Here is a 19,003-nt window from a genome sequence, read left to right on the forward strand (position 1 = left end):
CCTGTGACTGCAAGTTGTTTCAAGGCAGGTGTTTATTAGCAAAAAACGTCGAATAATAAAAACAAAAACATTAATTGCATTTTTCGACATACGCACCTCTAAGTACCTGTAAGTGCTGAACTTTCCCATGTTGACTTAAAATAAACATCACAACCAATAAATAGGTTATATATTAATTCTAATTGGAATACAACAAGCGGTACGCAGACATTTTTTCAATTTATTTTTGGCGAAATGAATTCGAAACACACAACGTCACTCCACGGCAATATTTTATTTTTGGTTATTAAATTGAATGTCACGTTAATGTCAAAAAAGGCGACAGTCAAATGTCAGTTAGTGACATTGACATATAACTATAGGGACAGGAAATGTCACGAAAAAAACCTGCACACCTACAGTCTCATAGACATAATATAGTAAACAGGACTGCGCACCTTTACCCAAAAAACGAGCCGAGTGAAACAGTTAGTACGGAGGCTGTCTGTCCCTTTCTAATAGGGTGACTATGAGATTAAGCTATGTGAGACAAATCCGAATTTGCTAAGATTATTAAACACAGATTGGTATTGATATTTAAACTTATGCAGTTTTTGACCTTAAAATACTAATATAGGCTTTTAATAATTAGCGGGAATTAGCAGTATAAAAGCAGGAAGATTCGAAGTGAAGACTGTTTTATTTTGTATTTTTGCTTCACACATAGACTGCTGAGCCGTTTATGTCGCCTTTCTTCATTTTTTGGGAAGCTATAACAATAGTACAACAGTTTTAAAATCCATCACCCTTATTTTGACTCATTACAAGAATTCATGGGCACCCTAGTTGTTTGATTTACGAAAATGTTATTATTAGCTAACCTGTAGAACGATATATTGCAACCACCATAGGATTCACTTTTGCAAGTAGAAACGCAACACTTTTTCACCATTTTAATAGTTTAAATTGATTTAATACAAAAAAATATAAACAAAATTTTAAATGCTGATTACGCGCCAAGAATGTTCAGGGTTACCGCTAGAAAATAAAAAAAGCAAAATAAAAATTTATGTTGTTTATGTTTTAATAATAAATACGAATAAATTAATGCGATTGTTATTAATTTGTTGACTTACAATTGTTAAAAAAAGATAAAAATATAAGTGATTCAATTGTTTTTTGGGAAGACAAAACTTTTGATCACAACATTTTTTTATGCTGGCAAGGTGTTAGAAAGAGGCAAACAGCCTCCGTTCGAACTATCCCTCTCGGCTCGGATTTGCCTCTGTGTATTATGCAACCAATTTAGTACCTTATTGCGTTAGAATAGAGTTCATTTTCGTAAATATATATTTTGAGCGTGCGCAATCTTGTTTAGTAATATTATATCTATGTACAGTCTGCAGTAGTAACTAAAATGGCTGCCATTACTAGGGTTGTACCACTACCGGATTCAACAAATATCGATATTGTATTCTAGTTAGAAGTACGTACGAGTCTTACTGGGTGCATAAAAATAACCTAGTATAAATAATTTCTTCGTCATAGAACTAACTATCACATTAACTTCACTGATACTAATAACCTCAACAACATCAACCAAATGGGAGGAGTCATTTCAGTAGGGTGATACCTTTGAAAAAAAAAAAAACACAGGCAAAGTAATTATTTATTATTTCAAATAGCCCTATGAAAGTTCTTTCACGTCAGACTAGTTGCAGGGTGCCAAAGATTCGGTCTTATGAAGAAGAATCCGCAAGAAACGCCATAAGTAGATACTGTCTTAAAAAAAATACAATAATTTACAATCGTTTTCAAGCTATTCAACGACTCCTGGGGGCCTTCTTTGGGTGTCTGAAAAAAAGAATATTCCTTTAATAACGATTGAACGGAGAGATATACTGTACTAATAATGTAATTACATAGGATTTGTCTAACAAAAAAAAAAAAAAAAACTATCTTAAGACTTACCAAAAATAATGTGGGAACAGAGTTGTCACGTAATCTTAAGATATCCAGTGTTCTATTAAAACAACTATCTTCAAAGTGAAGCGAACAGACATACCAATATTTATGTCTGGGATTAATATTTTCCTCACCAATAGCTTCTAACCATTTTGTCCTTAAATCATTTCGTATAGGAAACCTGCAAAAAATGTTTTTTTAATTAAAGAACATCAAAACTTGAACTTATCTATACTTTGATTATTTGTTTGGATTGAATAGGCTCCGAAACAAGTTGACCGATTTGAAAGCTACACTTTACCCGGTGGGCATAGGCTATTACTGTTCGGGTACGGAATTAGATCCATCGGAACGCGAGTAATACCGCGATGAAAAGATAGTACTTAAGTAAATAACAAAATAGAGATGTTCTATTCAACATAATACACAACTCTGAGGGCTCAGTGTCTTAGGAACAGTAACTTCTGTTGTTAAAATTAGTAAAAGCTGAATTATAAAAGTGGATATTATATCGATACAGTTATGACAACTGTACAGTACTGTGCCAATATGACATGTTATTGTAAACAACATTTATTTCTAAATATAGCTTTTTATACAGAAATAAACTTAAATATTAGTACTTTCACCATCAATTCATGTTTCCGTAACATATTTTTTATCCAATGTGAATTAGTTTATGTAGAATCTAGCAAAAACTGGTTACTAACCTGTGTAAAGACAATCCAGCTTGATTTTTGTGCTTACTTGCACCACACTTCACGATACAACACGTAGGCATACTCGTTGATAAATTCACTATTGAAATAGTAGTCTTAAAAGTAAACACGAGTGATTTTCTATAAAATAGCAAAAATAAGTCACGAAGAGCACCTATTTGACAGCACAACTACCATGACATATGTACCAGATATGGCACGCACCTACAAACAGGAGGATATCAAAAGTAAATGTCACCATTTCACGCAACCACAAAAATATTGTTGTCCCTGTTTTCAAATATAATTATCTGCTTAGAAAGAGTGAGAGAGAACTATGTTGCATAGTTTGTTTCATATTTCGCCCATATTTATATAACTATAGATACGTCAATAACAACACGGCGTCTCCTTATAATTCTAAGCTCGATGGTTAGTGATGCTATCATGTGAGTTACACATTACCATCAGTTGTTCCGCGAGTTTAAAAATGGACGTTAGAAATCGACTAAATCTTTACAATGCTTAACGAATTTAACATATTTTTCTATATTTATATATTTTTTATAAATTAAAGCCACTAAATATTTAAGAAATCTTCCGGTATATTATCACAGGCCTATTTTTATGTTCAACCAAAAACATGATCAAAAGTACACAGTCCCGCCCAATCAAAAATGGTTACCGATATATATGTACCTACAAGTTGCAAGTCCCATTTATTAAAATAAGTGCATCTCCATTTGCGTTATTTATTGAATAATTACACGTATTCGAAGTAGGAGATTTTAATTTTACTTTGAATAACTAAAAACATTACATTCCACAGTATTTTTACTGTCTACTAAACAAAACTACGAAATAAAAGGTAATAAGGTAAGTTATTTCTCCAACTTATGTCATAACGCAGTATTTTTCTTGCAATATTGAAGATTAAGCTAATGAGATGTGAAAACATGAAATATTTACACTTGAGAGTTTTTTCCTAACTATAAACATAACCTCTTTGTCACAAAACACTAGAGACCTTTTTTCGGAATAGGTAAATAATGAGTATAGAATAAATAGGTAATTGTGATAAATGATATAGTTAAACACTTACCTTTCTTTGCCGTATTTGCATTTTTATTCTAATATCACTTCCTCAATTAACCACAAAATAAATACCTAACAAATAATTTCAATTTCCGAATCGGTTTCTAAATATTGTTTTCATATAAAAGGCATCTGTTTAATTTAGAAACCTTATTGAATACTTGCCGAACGTAAACTAACTTACATATTACATGTGTCAAGTAATTATCTTGGCCTTGATAATAAATTACGTAGTAGGTAGGTATTTATAATGTATTTATACAAGTATATACCGGAGTTAATAGACGTGCGCTTCAGATAGCACCACAGACTATACAACTAGACAACAAGATTTAAACAACGTTACTATTGAGACTTGTAATGATGACTGAGCATCATTGAGACCATTTTTTATCAGGAACACTTATCGTTGATTTATCGTGACTCCGTATTCTGTTACTGGTTTCGCGGTTACCACGTTGCAGTAGCCGCTTCAGTGACGTTCTGACCATGATAACGATAAGCCGTCCCGGCAGATATATGTATAAACGACTGATTGTAAAATGAATATGACCTTCCGAATCAGTTTGAGACGAATGGTTATGCACTAGGTAATATAGCTCGAATATATTTCTAGATCAGGGGGAGGCTAATAGGAGTTTCGTCATGATAAAATAGGGGCAATATGTATGTATTATAGGTACTTTATCTTTGGTAGTCGTTACGGGTAGTCAGAACATATAAAGTCTGACAACCAGCCTTACGAAGAGGTATTCATTCGGTTGCTCGGGTAACTGGATTAAGACCCCCAGATACCTAGTTGGGAAAAGGCTAGACAGATGATGTAAGTAGAGATATTATTACATCATAAAACAGAATAGGTATATATTTAAATACAGGTGTTTGGTGTAGTTTGTCACCGAATAAAATCCGGTATCTAATCAAATATTTGGCTACGGCTAACGTAACCAGTTGAGTTATAATTAGATGTTTAATTAAGTGGCTATTGAACTGATAAGCCACATCTAGAGTATGTGATCATTATGTTAATTTTCTTAGTATTTACTTTTCACTGTTCATTTTTCTAATTTGATTTCAGTTATTTTGGCTTATACATACTTTTAGGTCAGACAGTTAAGATGTTAAAGCAGTTTCCAAGGCATAATTACCACAATAGTTTACTAACATGGGTAATCAATGCTAATAAATCTTATTTCTATAGCTGATGCAATCCTAACGTTACGTATGTAAAGATATTGTAATCATAGGAGAAAAGTATCGGTACCTACTATTCAAACATTTACTTCAAATCTCAATCTGCAAATGTATATTATTAGATAAATTTCTAAATAAAAATAGTACTTACGTAGCGTTTGATAACAACACAGTCAACGTCTGCTGAAGTTGATGCAACGTTTGCAGCAGTGATTTCCAAAATTTCTAAATCAGCAGATTTCCTTCTAGACAGACCTTACCACTCTCTAAAAACGCAGTCCAACAAAAGAAATCGGAATCCTAATTTCTTCCCCCCTTCTACCCTTAATCGCGTGCAGTATGTTTGCTCACTCGATTAGAAAAAGTTATTGCACCTTATCGTTCCATTCGGTTATCCCATCTAACGGTCGCAGTCGTTAAAAGAGACATCTGGATAAACATTACATTCTTGACAATTATGATACAGTAATAAATAAAGTATTGTTGAAGATTGTTTAAATTACGAAGTACCTACAAGGACACAAAGTTATTATCAAGATAACAAACTCGTTTAAAAATGCTACGAAGTATTCATTTGTTTCTCGATAAAATGTTGTTTTAGTCATCCAGCTTGCTGCTATTCCAGTTTTTATTATACAATTTTAAGATCGTGTAGCGAAAATATCTAAGCATCTATAGAAAATAGAAAATATCAAGTCAAGCGAAACTGTCTTGCATAAGGGTTAGTTAGGTTGTTTTTGACATCGCGTAGATAGTTATTGAATTGCTATTTTACATGAAAATGCTTGATGTCCTCTTTAATATTACTTTTCAGGATGGAGTCCAGCCAAATCCTTGAAAAATTGAAATCTTACGGCGTTGGCCGTCGAAAGCTCGATGACATTCTTTTTATAAATGACAAACCGCCTCCTAGGCTCGGTGTTTACGATTTTGACGAAGAAAATCTCTGCCATGAAGTGTGAGTAATCAGTTAGAAATCCAGCTTTTCAACAAACACATTATTGCTCGTTAAATAGCTTTTAGAATTGTTACATAGATTGGCTTTGATTTCATCAATCAAGATGTTCTAGATAAATCAACTGCCTAGAGAGGTAGAGTAGGATTCAGCTGATTGTTTTCAATTGTTTTAGAATACAATCTACTTGCAACATTCCTGGATGTGATTTTACAACAGAATCTTTGCTAGAATTCGAGAATCACTATAACTCTTCACATAGATACTCCTGTGCACAGTGCAAAAAGGTTCTACCCTCGCCCCATTTGCTAGATTTGCACATTCAAGAAAATCATGACTCGTTCTTCGCAGTTTTAGCAGAAAAGAGGCCCTCGGTAAGATACTTAAACATCAAAAGTGAGTCATTTTTCAAAATACTCTATACTTATGTTTTGCGATGATCTTACAGTACAGCTGCTACATAGAAGAATGCAAACACAAGTTCATGAATGCTAATGACCGACTGCAACACTGTGTAGAGGAACACAACTTACCAAAAGAATTCAGGTTCGAAACGAAACCGAAAAAGTCAAAGAAAAAAACCAAAACCAAACAAAAAACGGATGAGAACGCGATGTGCATGGAACTTGATAACGAAAGCACAAGCGAGGTGAAAAATAAATTAGTCTTAGCTACAAGCAAACAAAAGACATTCGCGAAATACAGCGGCAGAAAATTCACGAAATCTGATGCTAACAAACCCTCTAAAGATGTTAATATGGACGAAGTGATGGCAGATTTGAAGGAGAGTTTACCGGAATAAAAAGAAGAATTTAGAATTTCCAATCAAATTTTATTCTTTATCCTCAAGCTCTCTACATAAATAAACATATTTAAACTCTTGTGGTAACATCTTCAAAGTATGTCTTGGCATACACCCAATAGAAAATCTCTCAGATATAGCAGCTAATTTTGAATATCAATCCAAACATTTTGTAGAGATTCCTTAGCCAACTTTTTGCTGTATACTACATGCTGAACGATATTTCACATTTATACATTACACTTACTTAGATCCTTTACAATAATGTCAACCGTTACAATTTCAACGACTACAATAAAATAAATTCTAGATTTGACTTAATATTTACTTGGCCTTGCCTTGGGAAGCAACGGCTTCCATCGCTTTCTTTACAGTTTCTTCGTCACCAAGGAAGACCATTGAATCGACTGGTTTCATGTCCTCATCTAACTCGTATACGAATGGAATGCCAGTTGGCAGGTTCAGTTCCATGATGGCGCTATCGCTCAGACCTGGAAATATTGGAAACTATTATTTCTATAGTTCCATTTGACCTCAAGTGTCCTTAAGTTTTAGAGAAAACATTACCTCACTGGGAATAGCATTAGCGACAAAGCGCTTAAAATTATTTTTCAAAAGAATTTATAATCGTAATCAAAGTTACGTAAACTATTTGTAATCATGATACATACCATCTAAATGCTTAACAATACCCCGAAGGCTATTGCCGTGGGCAGCGATAATAATCCTCTTTCCAGCTTTAATCTGAAACATAAATATTGTATGTATTAATAACTGCTATACGATGCTATTATCAATATTTGGTAAAATATAAAGTTCTTATCAATTCTTACTTTTATGGCAAACTTGATAAATGGTGAAACTAGTGGCGTCTAATAATTTGAAATGGAAAGGAGCCTACCTTATGAACAAGGATTATAATCATAACATAGAAATCTTTGTACGAAAGATGATATTGTATACTTGGTGAAACTCTTACCTGGGGAACAATAACATTGTTCCAGTAAGGCAGTGTCCTCTCAATAGTGAGCTTCAAGCTCTCGAACATGGGGAACTCTTCAGGTTTTGGGTCGCCAGCATAGCGGGGGTCCTTTACGATGGTTTCGTAATAAGGATGGTCCTTCTCCATCGGTGGGGGAGGAACGTCGAAGCTACGACGCCAGATTTGAACCTGCGGAAATTATTATTTTCTAATAAGCTACAGAACTAAGCAGTAATATGTGAGCCGATAGACAGATAGCGTAAATAGGTAGGTATCTAATCGAGATTACGGAAATCCAGTTAATACACAGGAACTATGTTCTATATTACTATGGAGATTATTATTAGATATTAACGCTCACATCTTTCATATGAAGGTGACTTTGAAAATTTTAAATTAAGATTTCATTCATTCCATTTTTTCAATCAAAATCGAAAAGAACATTTTGTGTGCAATAAATCTATCATACGTAATAGGTAGGTAGCTACAGTATATCTAATGAGGTCAAATAAAGGTCTGCCAAAAAGATCTGTGCTGATAGCTGACTGGAGTTATTTTGGCTTCTGATCAGACATCAGTCAGATTACGGAATGATAGCAATAGTTTATGGTTTCATCATACATAATACTAGCCGTTTTCCCGTGGGAACTACTTCCCGTATCGAGATAAAATATATGCCTATGTTACTCTGGAAAAGTGTAGCTTTTCAACAGTGAAAAAAAATATTCTAATCAGTTCAACAGTCTTAGAGCCTTTAGGTTTACAGAAAAATGTTAACTCTTTATTAATATTAGCATAGGTATTCTTTTCCACTTTAATGCAATTCTTGAATGTTGATTGATACAATAGTAAATTGGACAAAATAAGTATATTAGAAAAGCACGAAATATACATACTTGGGCTTCACCATACTTGGCAGCAGTCTCCGCTTTGTTAAGACCAGTGAGACCACCATAGTGCCTCTCGTTTAGTCGCCAGGTCTTCTCTACGGGCAGGTCAGGTTTCCCAATTTCATTCAAGATGGTGTTCAGGGTGATTTGAGCGCGTTTCAGCACTGAGGTGTGGGCGACGTCGAATTCATATCCTTCGGATTTCAAAGCCTTGCCTGCAGCAACGGCTTCCTCGCGTCCTAGAAGTAAAAAATGATATTATGTGATGACAATTATCGGGAAAGAAACCTACATCTAGCAGGTAGGTATTTTAAAACTTACCTTTATCACTTAGGTCGGCATCAAACCATCCACAGAAAAGGTTTTTCTGGTTCCACTCACTTTCGCCGTGGCGAATCATAACAATCTTGTATTTCGCAGCCATTTTCGTTAATTTTATTTACTCAACCGGCGATATTGAAGCCGATTTCTGTTCAATTTTCCTTTTGACGTAAATAACCTAAGTGACCTCTACTTGTTCTGAAGAACAGATAAATAATCGAATAAGCCATGTAATAATCGATATTTGTACTGTCAAGTTATTGTTTGTTACCAATAATCGACTAAAAATGGAAGTGTTGCCGTAAACACTAGATAATATAGCGCAACACTAAACTTAAAAAATTGAAAGTCTTCCGCGACGAAACGAAAGTGACTTAAAGCAATAACCTTAAGTTTTTGTTTGCGAAAATAAATATATTTTGAATATAAGAAATACATACTTAGATGAAAATTATATTATAATTTAGTCATAATGAATAGTCTTCAGCTCTTTGTCTGAGCGCCTGTTAACCCAATACTTTTGAAAATATTTACCTAAAATGTCGCCAAAGAAAACTGTTCAAAAACCTTCTTTAAAAAGGAAGAATGCTGAGAAGCCGATGCCGAAACAGACTATTAGGAAAAGAACATTGAAGTCAAATCAGCCTGTAAACTTCAAAGTCAGCATACCGCTTGCAGAAACTACAGGTAAGAGTTTTGCAGACTCAGTAAAAATCTTAGGTACCTATTTACTCAGTTCGGATTTCATGAACACAACTGTATTCCGAGAACATGAACGGCTTTTTCTTCAAGGATAATAAAATATTATGTTATACCAAATTCAATAACCATTCAAATAATAAGAAAATGCCAGTAGTAGTTCTCAATATATTATTATTTGTTAAAGGGTCAATCAGTTGACTTGACAAATAGATGACAGTAATTCTCACAACTTCTATGTCAAATATTTTTTTTTCAGCTACCTAAATCTAATAGCCTCAAAAATAGCTACCTCAACACTGGCAGAAGAGTAGTTTCATCCCCATCACATGAGAACTACTTCACATACCTACCCTGATAAACTAGCCTATAGCCTTCCTCAATAAATGGGCTATCTCATACTGAAATAACATTTCAAATTGAACCAGCATTACCCGAGATAAACATGTTCAACCACACAAACTCTTAACTGTGATACTTTGATACTTATAAAAAACATTAATCTATTATCTATTTACAGATGATGGAGTGTTTGTACCAGTTGTGAAAGGCCGTCGTCCTCCACAATTTAAGAAGAACTTAGACGTGAATACTAAGGTTGAACTAGCTAATTCAGGTAATGATTTCGTTATTACGAGATAGACAATTTCTATACAATCTTACCAAGATTGTTTAAGGACCCACACAATTGGGGTATAGTACCTGCACCTTTGCATAAGCAACCTTTCAATGCAACGGGACCCGATATTTTACTGTAAAAGGCTACCAGTCTAACCAGATGCAGCTGAGTACCAGTTTTTTACAAGGAGTGACTGCCTATCTGACCTCAACCTAGTTACCCGGGCAACCCAGGTGTCAGACTTACTGGCTTCTGGTGTCCAAGATATACTTAGAAAGTATATACAAACTTAGAAAAGTTGCATTGGTACTTGTCTGACATGGAGTCGTACCCACTCAGTCATACTTGAGAGGTTGGTTCTTTACCCACTAGGCCACAGGTTATGTGTCCATATATTTACTAAACATTTTTTCCAGTGGCTAGACAGCAGTTGGTAAAAAACGACGTAACTCATCCTGTTTTTGAACCGGATAATGTAGTTTATATTCAAGCTCCTAAAATAAGAAGAAGAACGTTCAAAAATAAGGTTATATCAGATTTCTTTGAAAAACGTATTGTACTGGAAAAAAAATCAGGTTGGTTGTATTTTTTATTTATGAATAAAATATAATGTATTAAAATTAATTATAAAGGACATACTTAACCTATATTCAATATACCTAGAGAAATTTTTGGTTTGTACTGTAAATGCTCCGAAACTACTGTCCGAAAATCTTTCACTTTCACTCTTTGGAAGCTAGACTGTTCCTGAGTAACATAGGGTATATTTCACCTTGGTGTAGCCAGTTGTTCCCATGTGACTCCGATAAAACCATGGGGGAAAGCTAGTTCACGATACAATGCACTACGTTCCTTAATGTTTAGCTAGTACCAACATTTTAACATTGTTGTAATAATTATATCTGTAACAAGCAGTAAATAAGTAAAGTCTTGATGTAATCATCCAATAGACTTGAGCTTTTTTCTTTTAGTTATTTTAGTTTTAGTACATAATATAGTAATGGTTTTTTAACTTACTTTGCAGAAGACACTGTTACTTCTACAGCAACCAAAACACCAGTCCAAGATGCATCAAAAGTTAGTGAAAGACCGAGAAGAATTGGTAAAAACAATAAAAATATTATTACCTTTTACATAACAATCAATAATCTATTAAACATATGAATTTTATTTACAGTTACCAGAAAAAGATTAGCCGATTCGACAGCACAGTTGGATGCGAAGCAACCTAGGGAAGACACTGATACAGAGATGGCACCTTTAAATGTCAACATAAAAGTAGAAAATATTCAAGAGGAAGTAGAACCTAACAGTCACTTTGTTATCCAACCAGCTGATGAAGAACCACTGACTTCAGAGGGAAAGACAGGACCTGTAGCTCACAATAAAAAATGTCCAATAAAGCGACCACGGCCCGCATCTAAAAAACCGCCAGCAACAAAACGCTCAGTAGGCCGTAAGAAGCAAACGCCCCAAGGTAAGCAAGAAACTGTAACAGTTGATAGTAATCCTTCAATAGTCGACCAACTGAGAAAGCCTAAAAAACCTAATGTTGAAATCAAAATAGGACCAAAACCAGACGCATCGGCACGAGTCAATTCTAATAGGTCTTCTGTTAGTAGTAATTCGAATTGGTCATGTACCACAACCTGCGTTACTGTGTCACCCACTGACTTTGTCCATTTGAATAAAAAGGTTCCTGTTCTTGTACTGACCAATATTGATAACGAAGTGAAGAAACGTCAAATAGATGCCCAAAAAAATACTGTATCTAATGATGCCCGGGAAGTTGAAGAGTCTTCAGACTCAACTGATTCTGAATCACAGTCATCTGATTCTGAAGACAGTGATGACATGTCGGAGCAAGAACTTATCAATAGAAACTCCTTAGATCTTAGTGATTCTCCAGAATTTGTTAAGGCAATTGACAAACTTATTGCGTTAATAAAGAAGTTAGACATGGAAATGATAAATTGGATCAACTCGCACAATGGCGACGTTAACTTCAACTTCGTTAAGAGGAATGGTGCAGAGTTCGATTTCTTAAATGACGAATTAGAAATGATATCTGTCTGTCAAGATATGAACGCGGTAATCAATTCAGCTAAAGTCGATGATGATGAATCTCGTGTTGTTGCAACGGTTTCGGATAAAGAAAACAATACAACGGATAATAATGAAATAGTTACAAAAGATACTAACACAGTAACAAATAAAGATAATGACGCCCCAGTTAAAGAAATTACTCAAGAAGAACAACCGGAACCGGAATTTGTGAAACCCCAACCAGTTAGGAGATTATCTAGCAGTTCTAAAGCTTCAAATACGAGCACTAGAGCTTCCAGAGACGATGATAGTTCCGATAACGAGCCCGCAGACGGTGGCGGCAACTCATATTATGATCACCACGATGACGACGACGCCCTTTCTCTCTTCGCTGAAAGTATCTCCGGCTTCGAATCTATTCGTCCGTCCGTAGTTTCGGCCCCAGTTTCACGCCCGGTCGAAGAGTACGTTCCAAGGCCGGTGAACAAAAATATCGTGTTGAACATAGAGAAACCCGTCTACTGTCCAACGAAAATAAGAGAAACTTCAGAAACTGTAACATCTAAAACCATTTGCGAGAAACAAAACGCTGATTCAACTTCCATTTATAAGCAAAGTAACAGTACCGATGGTGCCGAGAGTGACCAAGACTTTGCTGAAAATATTGATTTAGATACAAGACCAGTTGCTCCAGATATGATGAGAACACCGCGTCTAATGGAATCATTCTTTGAAGGCATGCCTAAAGCCCGAAGCGTCGTGTTTGGCAACGTATGTTTTTACAACTTGCTGAACGCTTGCCGTAAAGTATTCTATGGACAGTGTATGTTTATGCATATGATACCCAGCTGTGAACAAATTAAAGCTAAGTTAACGTTACTGGACGAAATGATGTTAATAAAGGAGTATTTGTTGGTGAGGAACTGGGTGGAACTTAGGAGAAGGTACGGCATGTGTTTCGTAGAGGAGTGTGCGCGACGAGGCCTCACTAGGATACTCGTAGAAATGGCTTACGATTTCATCGTGAAAGCGAGGTGCGATTCTGAAGAAGATACGCGATTGAGAGTCAATACGATAGAGATTACTCTGCTGCACTTGAACAATGTGGACCTGAGTATTTGTGAAGATCTGTTGAAACTAGTGGTAGCTTCTGATAAGACGAACAGGACGCTACTGTGTGACGTTTTCATGGCAACCATGTCTATAACGCAGAACTTTTCAAGGTTCAAAATAGTGTTTTTAAATCTCATCTACTTCATGGTGAACAACGACAGGACTTTCAACAAGGACGTTGTCGAACATATTTTGGAGCGAGTGTGTATATTGGCGTTTGAGGAGTCGATAGCGCGGGCCCTCATACAAATGATGCGGCTCACGAACGCTGATATATTCAACAATTCGATGATCAGACTCTTTGAGAAGCAGATATCAGTGAACAAGGATGTTTATGAGGAGTATACCTTGTTGAAGAATCGGTGCGCGTTTACAGCGATGCTCGCTTCGTCGGTAGTGGAAAGCCCTTCTTTGCTAGAGGATCTGGCGCTATCGGGGCGGTCTGACAGGGGTGATGATATGTTAGCCCATACCGATAGAGGCGATGGGCAAGTGTCAGCACTCGATAAGAGTGATGATCAAAGGGCGACACGGGTCGAGAGGGGTGACGGACAGTTTGTGGCGCCGTCTGATTTGGGTGATGGACCGCCATCAGTTCAGTCCGACAATAGTGACGGACAGCCGCCGGCGCCGTCGCCAGACACCACCAATTTGGATAAGATGGTGAGTTTTTGTAATACCGCTGTAGTAATATTGTATGCAAAATATACATTTAAATCTCATTATTTCTCGACTAAATTAAAGTTCTTACACATTTTTTTATTTATTTTACACAACATTCATGGTAGTTGTCATCTTATTTTTCAACCTTATACACCTTCCGTGCATAAGGAAATAATAGCACAGTATTTAAAATTTTGTATCTCATCAGCTTTGAAACGTGATCAATGTCGATCCAAGCCACGGCTTGTCTTGCATTCCGGTACTACTAGCTACCTTTGACTCTTTTGTAAAGTTCTCATAGCTCAAAAATGTAGAACCTAATAACGGTTTGATTTTAACAGAACAAATCACTCGACGAGCCTGCAGCGCCTATAATAACTAGAACTATAGGGATGAACCCCCCAATCGTGTTTAGCCGAGTGTCTACGAGTCCAGGGACCTCGCAAGTTCATGAGGCCTCTGACTCCACGCACGAGAGCCCCTCAAGATCGCATATGTTCACCAGTGACGACACAGTGGCAGTTAACTACGGGACGTGGAGGAACCGGTCCATATTCCCCCGACTGCCACTTCCTAGGGTAGATCAGCCCGTGATGCGAGCCCCCTCTTGGACCCCTATGAGGCCTCGTATGAGACTACCTTTCAGGAGGCCCTTTAATCAACGCCTGGTGACTTTCAGGACCCCTTCTGTATGTATAACTGATTTTGTAACTACAGGATAAATGGGAGACTTCGTTTCTACATAAAGAAAATATGTGTCTTGATAATCTTTAGAAAATTAACGTAATAGCATATTTACCTATTTATTTTTGTATAACATTTATACAGACTGTTCTAATATCTTATGATCTTGGTTCCAATATTTATGTTACTGTCTACTAATACAAATAAATCTGTTTTCAGAACTGCGTTCGGCGGCCGGGGCCAAAATACTGAAGATCTTCAAGAATTTAAGTAAGTTAGTAAGAGGCTTTCACCAAACTATGATTATTCATTTATTTAACTGAATTTCGGTTTCGTCTGCGTACCGAGGGAACTTACTGCACCACTTCAATATTTCTATGGTTCTGCGGGATTGTCCGAAAGAGTTACCGCGGCTCTGGCACAAAAATAACTTCAGAAGAAACATGGTAAGTTTTTACGTGGAAAACCATCAAGTAAACAGTGATGGTTTTCCAAGTAAAAAAGGTGCTACCTATATATGTGCAAAATTTCATCTCAATCGCTTCAGCCGTTTTATCGTGAAAGCGTAACAAACAACTTTTCTAATGGGCAACAGTAATTAAATGTTGGTGAAAGACTTTTAAATTAAACTAGTTAGTAATTGTAAAAATACCTTCAATGTTATAATTGTCGGTAAAAAGTTTAGCTTTACCTTAGTGGTATTATAACTTTATTATAGTTGACCTATATTACATAGTTGTAAAAAATCGGGTCAGTGGCTAAGGTCCCCAATTGCCGAAGCACTCGTGGCCATCGCCCCCGAGTATGCTTTTAGTTCACCGAATTGGGGGCGTCGGCCACAGCTGCTTCGACCACTGGGGGCTTAAGCCAAACTGACCCAAAAAAAAATCTCAGTCTCCTTATTATGTATGTTTCAAACATTTTCTGCAGTTGAACAACGCATTAAAGTTTAAATATTGAAGGTGTTGCTCAACTTCAGAATTTAAAAAGAATTGTTGATATTGTAAAGATTATTAACAAGGCCTTTTGGACTTGTGTGACTGTTCAAATGTTGACAGCTCACATCCAAAACTCATAAGCTTATTTAATTTTCTGTGAAGTGAAATATCCGTCCGTATTTTACACCATAGACTGTAGTAGGTAGGTAGGCAAGTCGGCAGGATTCATAGTACTTTTGTCTCTAAATATACTTTTATTAACACTAAACTATTTCAATTGGTCGCACGCAATCATCAAAGTACGGACCGGTATTGACACTAAGACCCGGTTGTACCATTTAACTATAAGAGCCCTGCCTCATTAGGACGCCAATGGCGACGTCGCCGGCTACGTATCCAAGCAGTTAGTATTGAAATGTATGGAACCTAACTCACTTGGCGACGGTTTGGCAACGTCGCCAAATTGGAGGCGTGGCCACGAGCTACAGCTCCCTACGTGGCTTCTGGCTACCGTGGCAGCTTGGCGACGTGGCCACAGTTGCCAGTATAATGAACACGGTAAAGCGCACCTCCCTCACACAGTCGCCAATGTGGTCGCCAGTCAGCGTGCAATTTCTTCAGCGACGACGTAAAGAATTGACTGTCGAGACGCCCCATGGCCACTCGACTTGGCGACATTTGGATGCCAGAAGTAGCCAGACCTGTGCCGCTGGCGACGTCGCCATGGCGTCCCAGTGAGGTAGAGCTCTAACGATAACCAAACCATAACCAACCGTATACTCGCCACCCATTGGTCAAATCGACAATGGGCGGCAATGACATCGGCGGTTTGACCAATGAGCGACAAATGATTTCAACTGTAAATGGTTCGGTTAACGTTATAGTTACGTACATGAATATATTACGCTCAAAATATTACGATTAGGTATGTCTGCTACTAAAAAAAGCTTCAGAAAGCAAATGCGTACGTAAAACTGGTATAATATAATAAATTATATTTCGTTTGACAAATAAATATACAGTAATTTCAATTTCAATTCAGAACTACTATTTAATGCAAATTTCGAATAAGACAAAAATAAAAGTATCTGTATATTAAATAGATTTCATTTCGTTTGACATATTCATTCAATCAATTGCTTATTAGCAAAAATTCTGTCATTTAAAATCATAATGCATAAAATAGACATGTCTGTCTCGGAACGTAATATGCTTTTAGAGTACCTATTATTTTAATACCTATGATATGGAGCTTTCCAATTTTATCTAAATAGTGACTCCGTAAGTTTTGCAAAGGTGCCTACGTATCTAAATCTTTCTCTAAATCAATCCTATCCCATCCCTTGTTGAAACAGCATGAAAATCCAATCAGTAGTTTGGGAGATTATTGCGTACAGATAGGCGCAGTTTAGGTCTGTTTTAATTCGTTAGACTCTTAGAAAAGCTAGCCAGTTAGTAATTAGTTTTCACAATCAATTTTCTTGATTCTTTATTGAAGTCTTAAAAAAACAATTACCTCGTTATTTTTAACAAATTTCGGAATATGTACAAGCAAAGATCGATCTTAGTTATAAAATGGTGCTGTAGTAAAAGGCAATAGCATTGCATAAGAAACAATAATTTTTTCAACTGGATCTTGAGGGATCTGCGTTGTGTACTTTCATCATTTAGGTATATTTAACTTATGACGAATATTTACTCCATAGGTAATTATGATAGGCTTAGATACTGTTTTTTTTTTCATTTACCATTATACGATGTGCCCACCTAATCGTTTATTTCTTGTTTTGTAAATAATCATAGATTTTGTTTTGATAGATCGGCGATGCGTGATAGATATTGAACTTTATGTGGTAGGTATAAGTCCAAAAACCGGACATTCTTTTAGACTGTAGCGGTTACAAACGCAAATGTTAAACAAAAAACCCTATATATTGGAAAATGTTTTTGACGTTCTATGATCAAACTGAAAAAAAATATAAACTTAATTAAAAACCTATTTTTAAATTGAGGACAGCAGAACATATTCATAAAGTCAGCTCAATAATTGACGTATTTCATTTTTGGCTTCACAAAAAATCACTATTGTCGATTTATCTTCTATTTTGTGTCTATGTAAATAATAATATAAGAACGTATAGAGGTATTATATAATAAAAACAAGCGAGTTTGCTACCATGTGATAAATGGGTTATTATTGTTTTGTTTGTTGTAATCAGAAAATATTATGTTTAATTCATATAGGTAATAAATAAGTTGCACAATTGTTGACTAAAAAACTACATCGTAAGTAGTTAAATAACTTTGTAAACTATGTAAATATGTAGTTTTACTTTGATACCCAGTTGCACATTTAACTATAACGATAACCAAACCATAACCAGCCGTTTACTTGTCGCTCATTGGTCAATTCGGCGATTTGACAACTGAAAGTGGTTCGGTTATCGTTAAAGTTAAATGGTGCAACTGATCGTAAGATTTTTATGTTTTGGCTATGTAGAAAGAAAAATTTACAAATTGTTGAATCAAAGTTAATTAATGGCCGTTTTTTCAATCATCAGTTAACTTCTATCTGAGACTTGTTTTCTTGACATACATATTCTTCAATTAAAAGTTATCTAGCGATTGTAAAAGCCTTAATAGTACAAATCCTAATTAGTCGCTGTAAACTGTAAATTCATATTTGAATAGAATTTTTGAAGATAAAAGAAGACATAAAAAATATTTTTCGTCCGAACCTATGAGTTCAACTAAAAATATATCTATACTAATATTATAAAGAGGAAAACTTTGTTTGTTTGTTTGGTTGTAATGAATAGGCTTAAAAACTACTGGACCGTTTTTAAAAATTCCTTCACCATTCGAAAGCTTCATTATCCACGAGTAACATAGGCTATATTTTATCCCGGTACGGGCAGTAGTTACCACGGGACGCGGGTGAAACCGCGGGAAAACGGCTAGTAAATTGATAAAGAAATTCAAGTTCTTATAAAAGGCAACTTTAGTGTCCACTCTGATTAAAAATAAAACTCTATTTTAATTTTTAACTGATGTTCCTAAACGGAGTATGTTTCCAATAGTTTTTTTTGTGTCATAGATCTTGTAAAGTATATTTTTGTAAGTTCAGTCTAATATTAGACATATCTTGATTAAGCTATGACATAAATACCTACATGTTGACTTGATTGTTAATCAATGTATCTTATAATATGAGAAGTACACTATCCTGTATAGTTTAGTATTACGATAGCTATCTGATTGTTATAAGTTTGAGCTGTGAAGATATTTTTATAATTAAAAAATAATAATAATCTGTGGTTTTCTTTGAAAAGATGATGCCCAAAAATTTAAAAAATGTGT

The 19,003-nt window shown here is 35.6% G+C and overlaps 4 protein-coding genes and 1 long non-coding RNA gene across 9 annotated transcripts in view; 2 read left to right on the top strand and 3 right to left on the bottom strand.

The window, feature by feature from the left end:
- The window catches only part of LOC124639330 (ectonucleoside triphosphate diphosphohydrolase 5), a 30,768-nt gene extending 26,662 nt beyond the window's left edge, over positions 1-4,106 (bottom strand). The window contains exon 1 of one of the 2 annotated variants that reach the window (XM_047176638.1): positions 3,745-4,106. In XM_047176638.1, the coding sequence (XP_047032594.1) occupies positions 3,745-3,765 (21 nt within the window). In that variant the 5' untranslated portion in view covers positions 3,766-4,106. Of the gene's footprint in view, positions 1-96; positions 294-3,744 lie in introns of those variants that run through there. The other variant, XM_047176637.1, reaches the window with a different exon arrangement.
- On the bottom strand, positions 1,695-2,011 carry LOC124639334. The gene is made up of 2 exons (XR_006985459.1): positions 1,951-2,011; positions 1,695-1,833 (listed from the first exon to the last, which is right to left on the bottom strand). It is a non-coding gene; the product is annotated as an uncharacterized LOC124639334 (long non-coding RNA).
- Positions 3,162-7,004, top strand: LOC124639333 (zinc finger protein 511). 4 transcript variants are annotated; one of them, XM_047176643.1, is made up of 4 exons: positions 3,162-3,510; positions 5,746-5,889; positions 6,062-6,260; positions 6,335-7,004. In XM_047176643.1, the coding sequence occupies exons 2-4, from the start codon at positions 5,747-5,749 to the stop codon at positions 6,686-6,688; spliced, it is 696 nt and encodes a 231-aa protein (XP_047032599.1). In that variant the 5' UTR covers positions 3,162-3,510; position 5,746; the 3' UTR covers positions 6,689-7,004. The 4 variants fall into 4 exon arrangements, with proteins under 4 accessions (XP_047032599.1, XP_047032598.1, XP_047032600.1 ...); XM_047176642.1 differs by having other exon boundaries at positions 3,164-3,518; XM_047176644.1 differs by lacking the exon at positions 3,162-3,510 and adding an exon at positions 4,306-4,327.
- LOC124639331 (phosphoglycerate mutase 2) lies at positions 6,698-9,079 on the bottom strand. Its single transcript, XM_047176639.1, has 5 exons — positions 8,882-9,079; positions 8,567-8,799; positions 7,668-7,859; positions 7,360-7,432; positions 6,698-7,179 (listed from the first exon to the last, which is right to left on the bottom strand). Exons 1-5 carry the CDS (start codon positions 8,982-8,984, stop codon positions 7,013-7,015), a joined length of 768 nt encoding a protein of 255 aa, XP_047032595.1. The 5' UTR covers positions 8,985-9,079; the 3' UTR covers positions 6,698-7,012.
- A 165-nt stretch (positions 9,080-9,244) lies between these two features.
- Positions 9,245-18,954, top strand: LOC124639327. The gene is made up of 7 exons (XM_047176631.1): positions 9,245-9,568; positions 10,101-10,196; positions 10,616-10,774; positions 11,224-11,301; positions 11,377-14,021; positions 14,363-14,710; positions 14,925-18,954. The coding sequence occupies exons 1-7, from the start codon at positions 9,421-9,423 to the stop codon at positions 14,955-14,957; spliced, it is 3,507 nt and encodes a 1,168-aa protein (XP_047032587.1). The 5' UTR covers positions 9,245-9,420; the 3' UTR covers positions 14,958-18,954.
- The last annotated feature ends 49 nt before the right edge of the window (positions 18,955-19,003 follow it).

Source organism: Helicoverpa zea, chromosome 19 (genome assembly GCF_022581195.2).
Source record: "Helicoverpa zea isolate HzStark_Cry1AcR chromosome 19, ilHelZeax1.1, whole genome shotgun sequence".
In the NCBI taxonomy this organism is placed as follows: Eukaryota; Metazoa; Arthropoda; class Insecta; order Lepidoptera; family Noctuidae; genus Helicoverpa; species Helicoverpa zea.

Excerpts from the sequence above, each read along its gene's own strand:
- LOC124639327 (XM_047176631.1), top strand. The coding sequence starts at position 9,421 with ATGTCGCCAAAGAAAACTGTTCAAAAACCTTCTTTAAAAAGGAAGAAT. Across the intron at positions 10,197-10,615 it reads GGTTGAACTAGCTAATTCAG|TGGCTAGACAGCAGTTGGTA; the intron begins GTAATGATTTCG and ends CATTTTTTCCAG. Across the intron at positions 14,711-14,924 it reads TGACTTTCAGGACCCCTTCT|AACTGCGTTCGGCGGCCGGG; the intron begins GTATGTATAACT and ends ATCTGTTTTCAG.
- LOC124639331 (XM_047176639.1), bottom strand. The coding sequence starts at position 8,984 with ATGGCTGCGAAATACAAGATTGTTATGATTCGCCACGGCGAAAGTGAG. Across the intron at positions 7,860-8,566 it reads CCAAGTATGGTGAAGCCCAA|GTTCAAATCTGGCGTCGTAG; the intron begins GTATGTATATTT and ends TAATTTCCGCAG. Across the intron at positions 7,180-7,359 it reads TATTGTTAAGCATTTAGATG|GTCTGAGCGATAGCGCCATC; the intron begins GTATGTATCATG and ends CAATATTTCCAG.
- LOC124639333 (XM_047176641.1), top strand. Across the intron at positions 5,890-6,061 it reads GAAAATCTCTGCCATGAAGT|AATACAATCTACTTGCAACA; the intron begins GTGAGTAATCAG and ends CAATTGTTTTAG. Across the intron at positions 6,261-6,334 it reads TAGCAGAAAAGAGGCCCTCG|TACAGCTGCTACATAGAAGA; the intron begins GTAAGATACTTA and ends ATGATCTTACAG.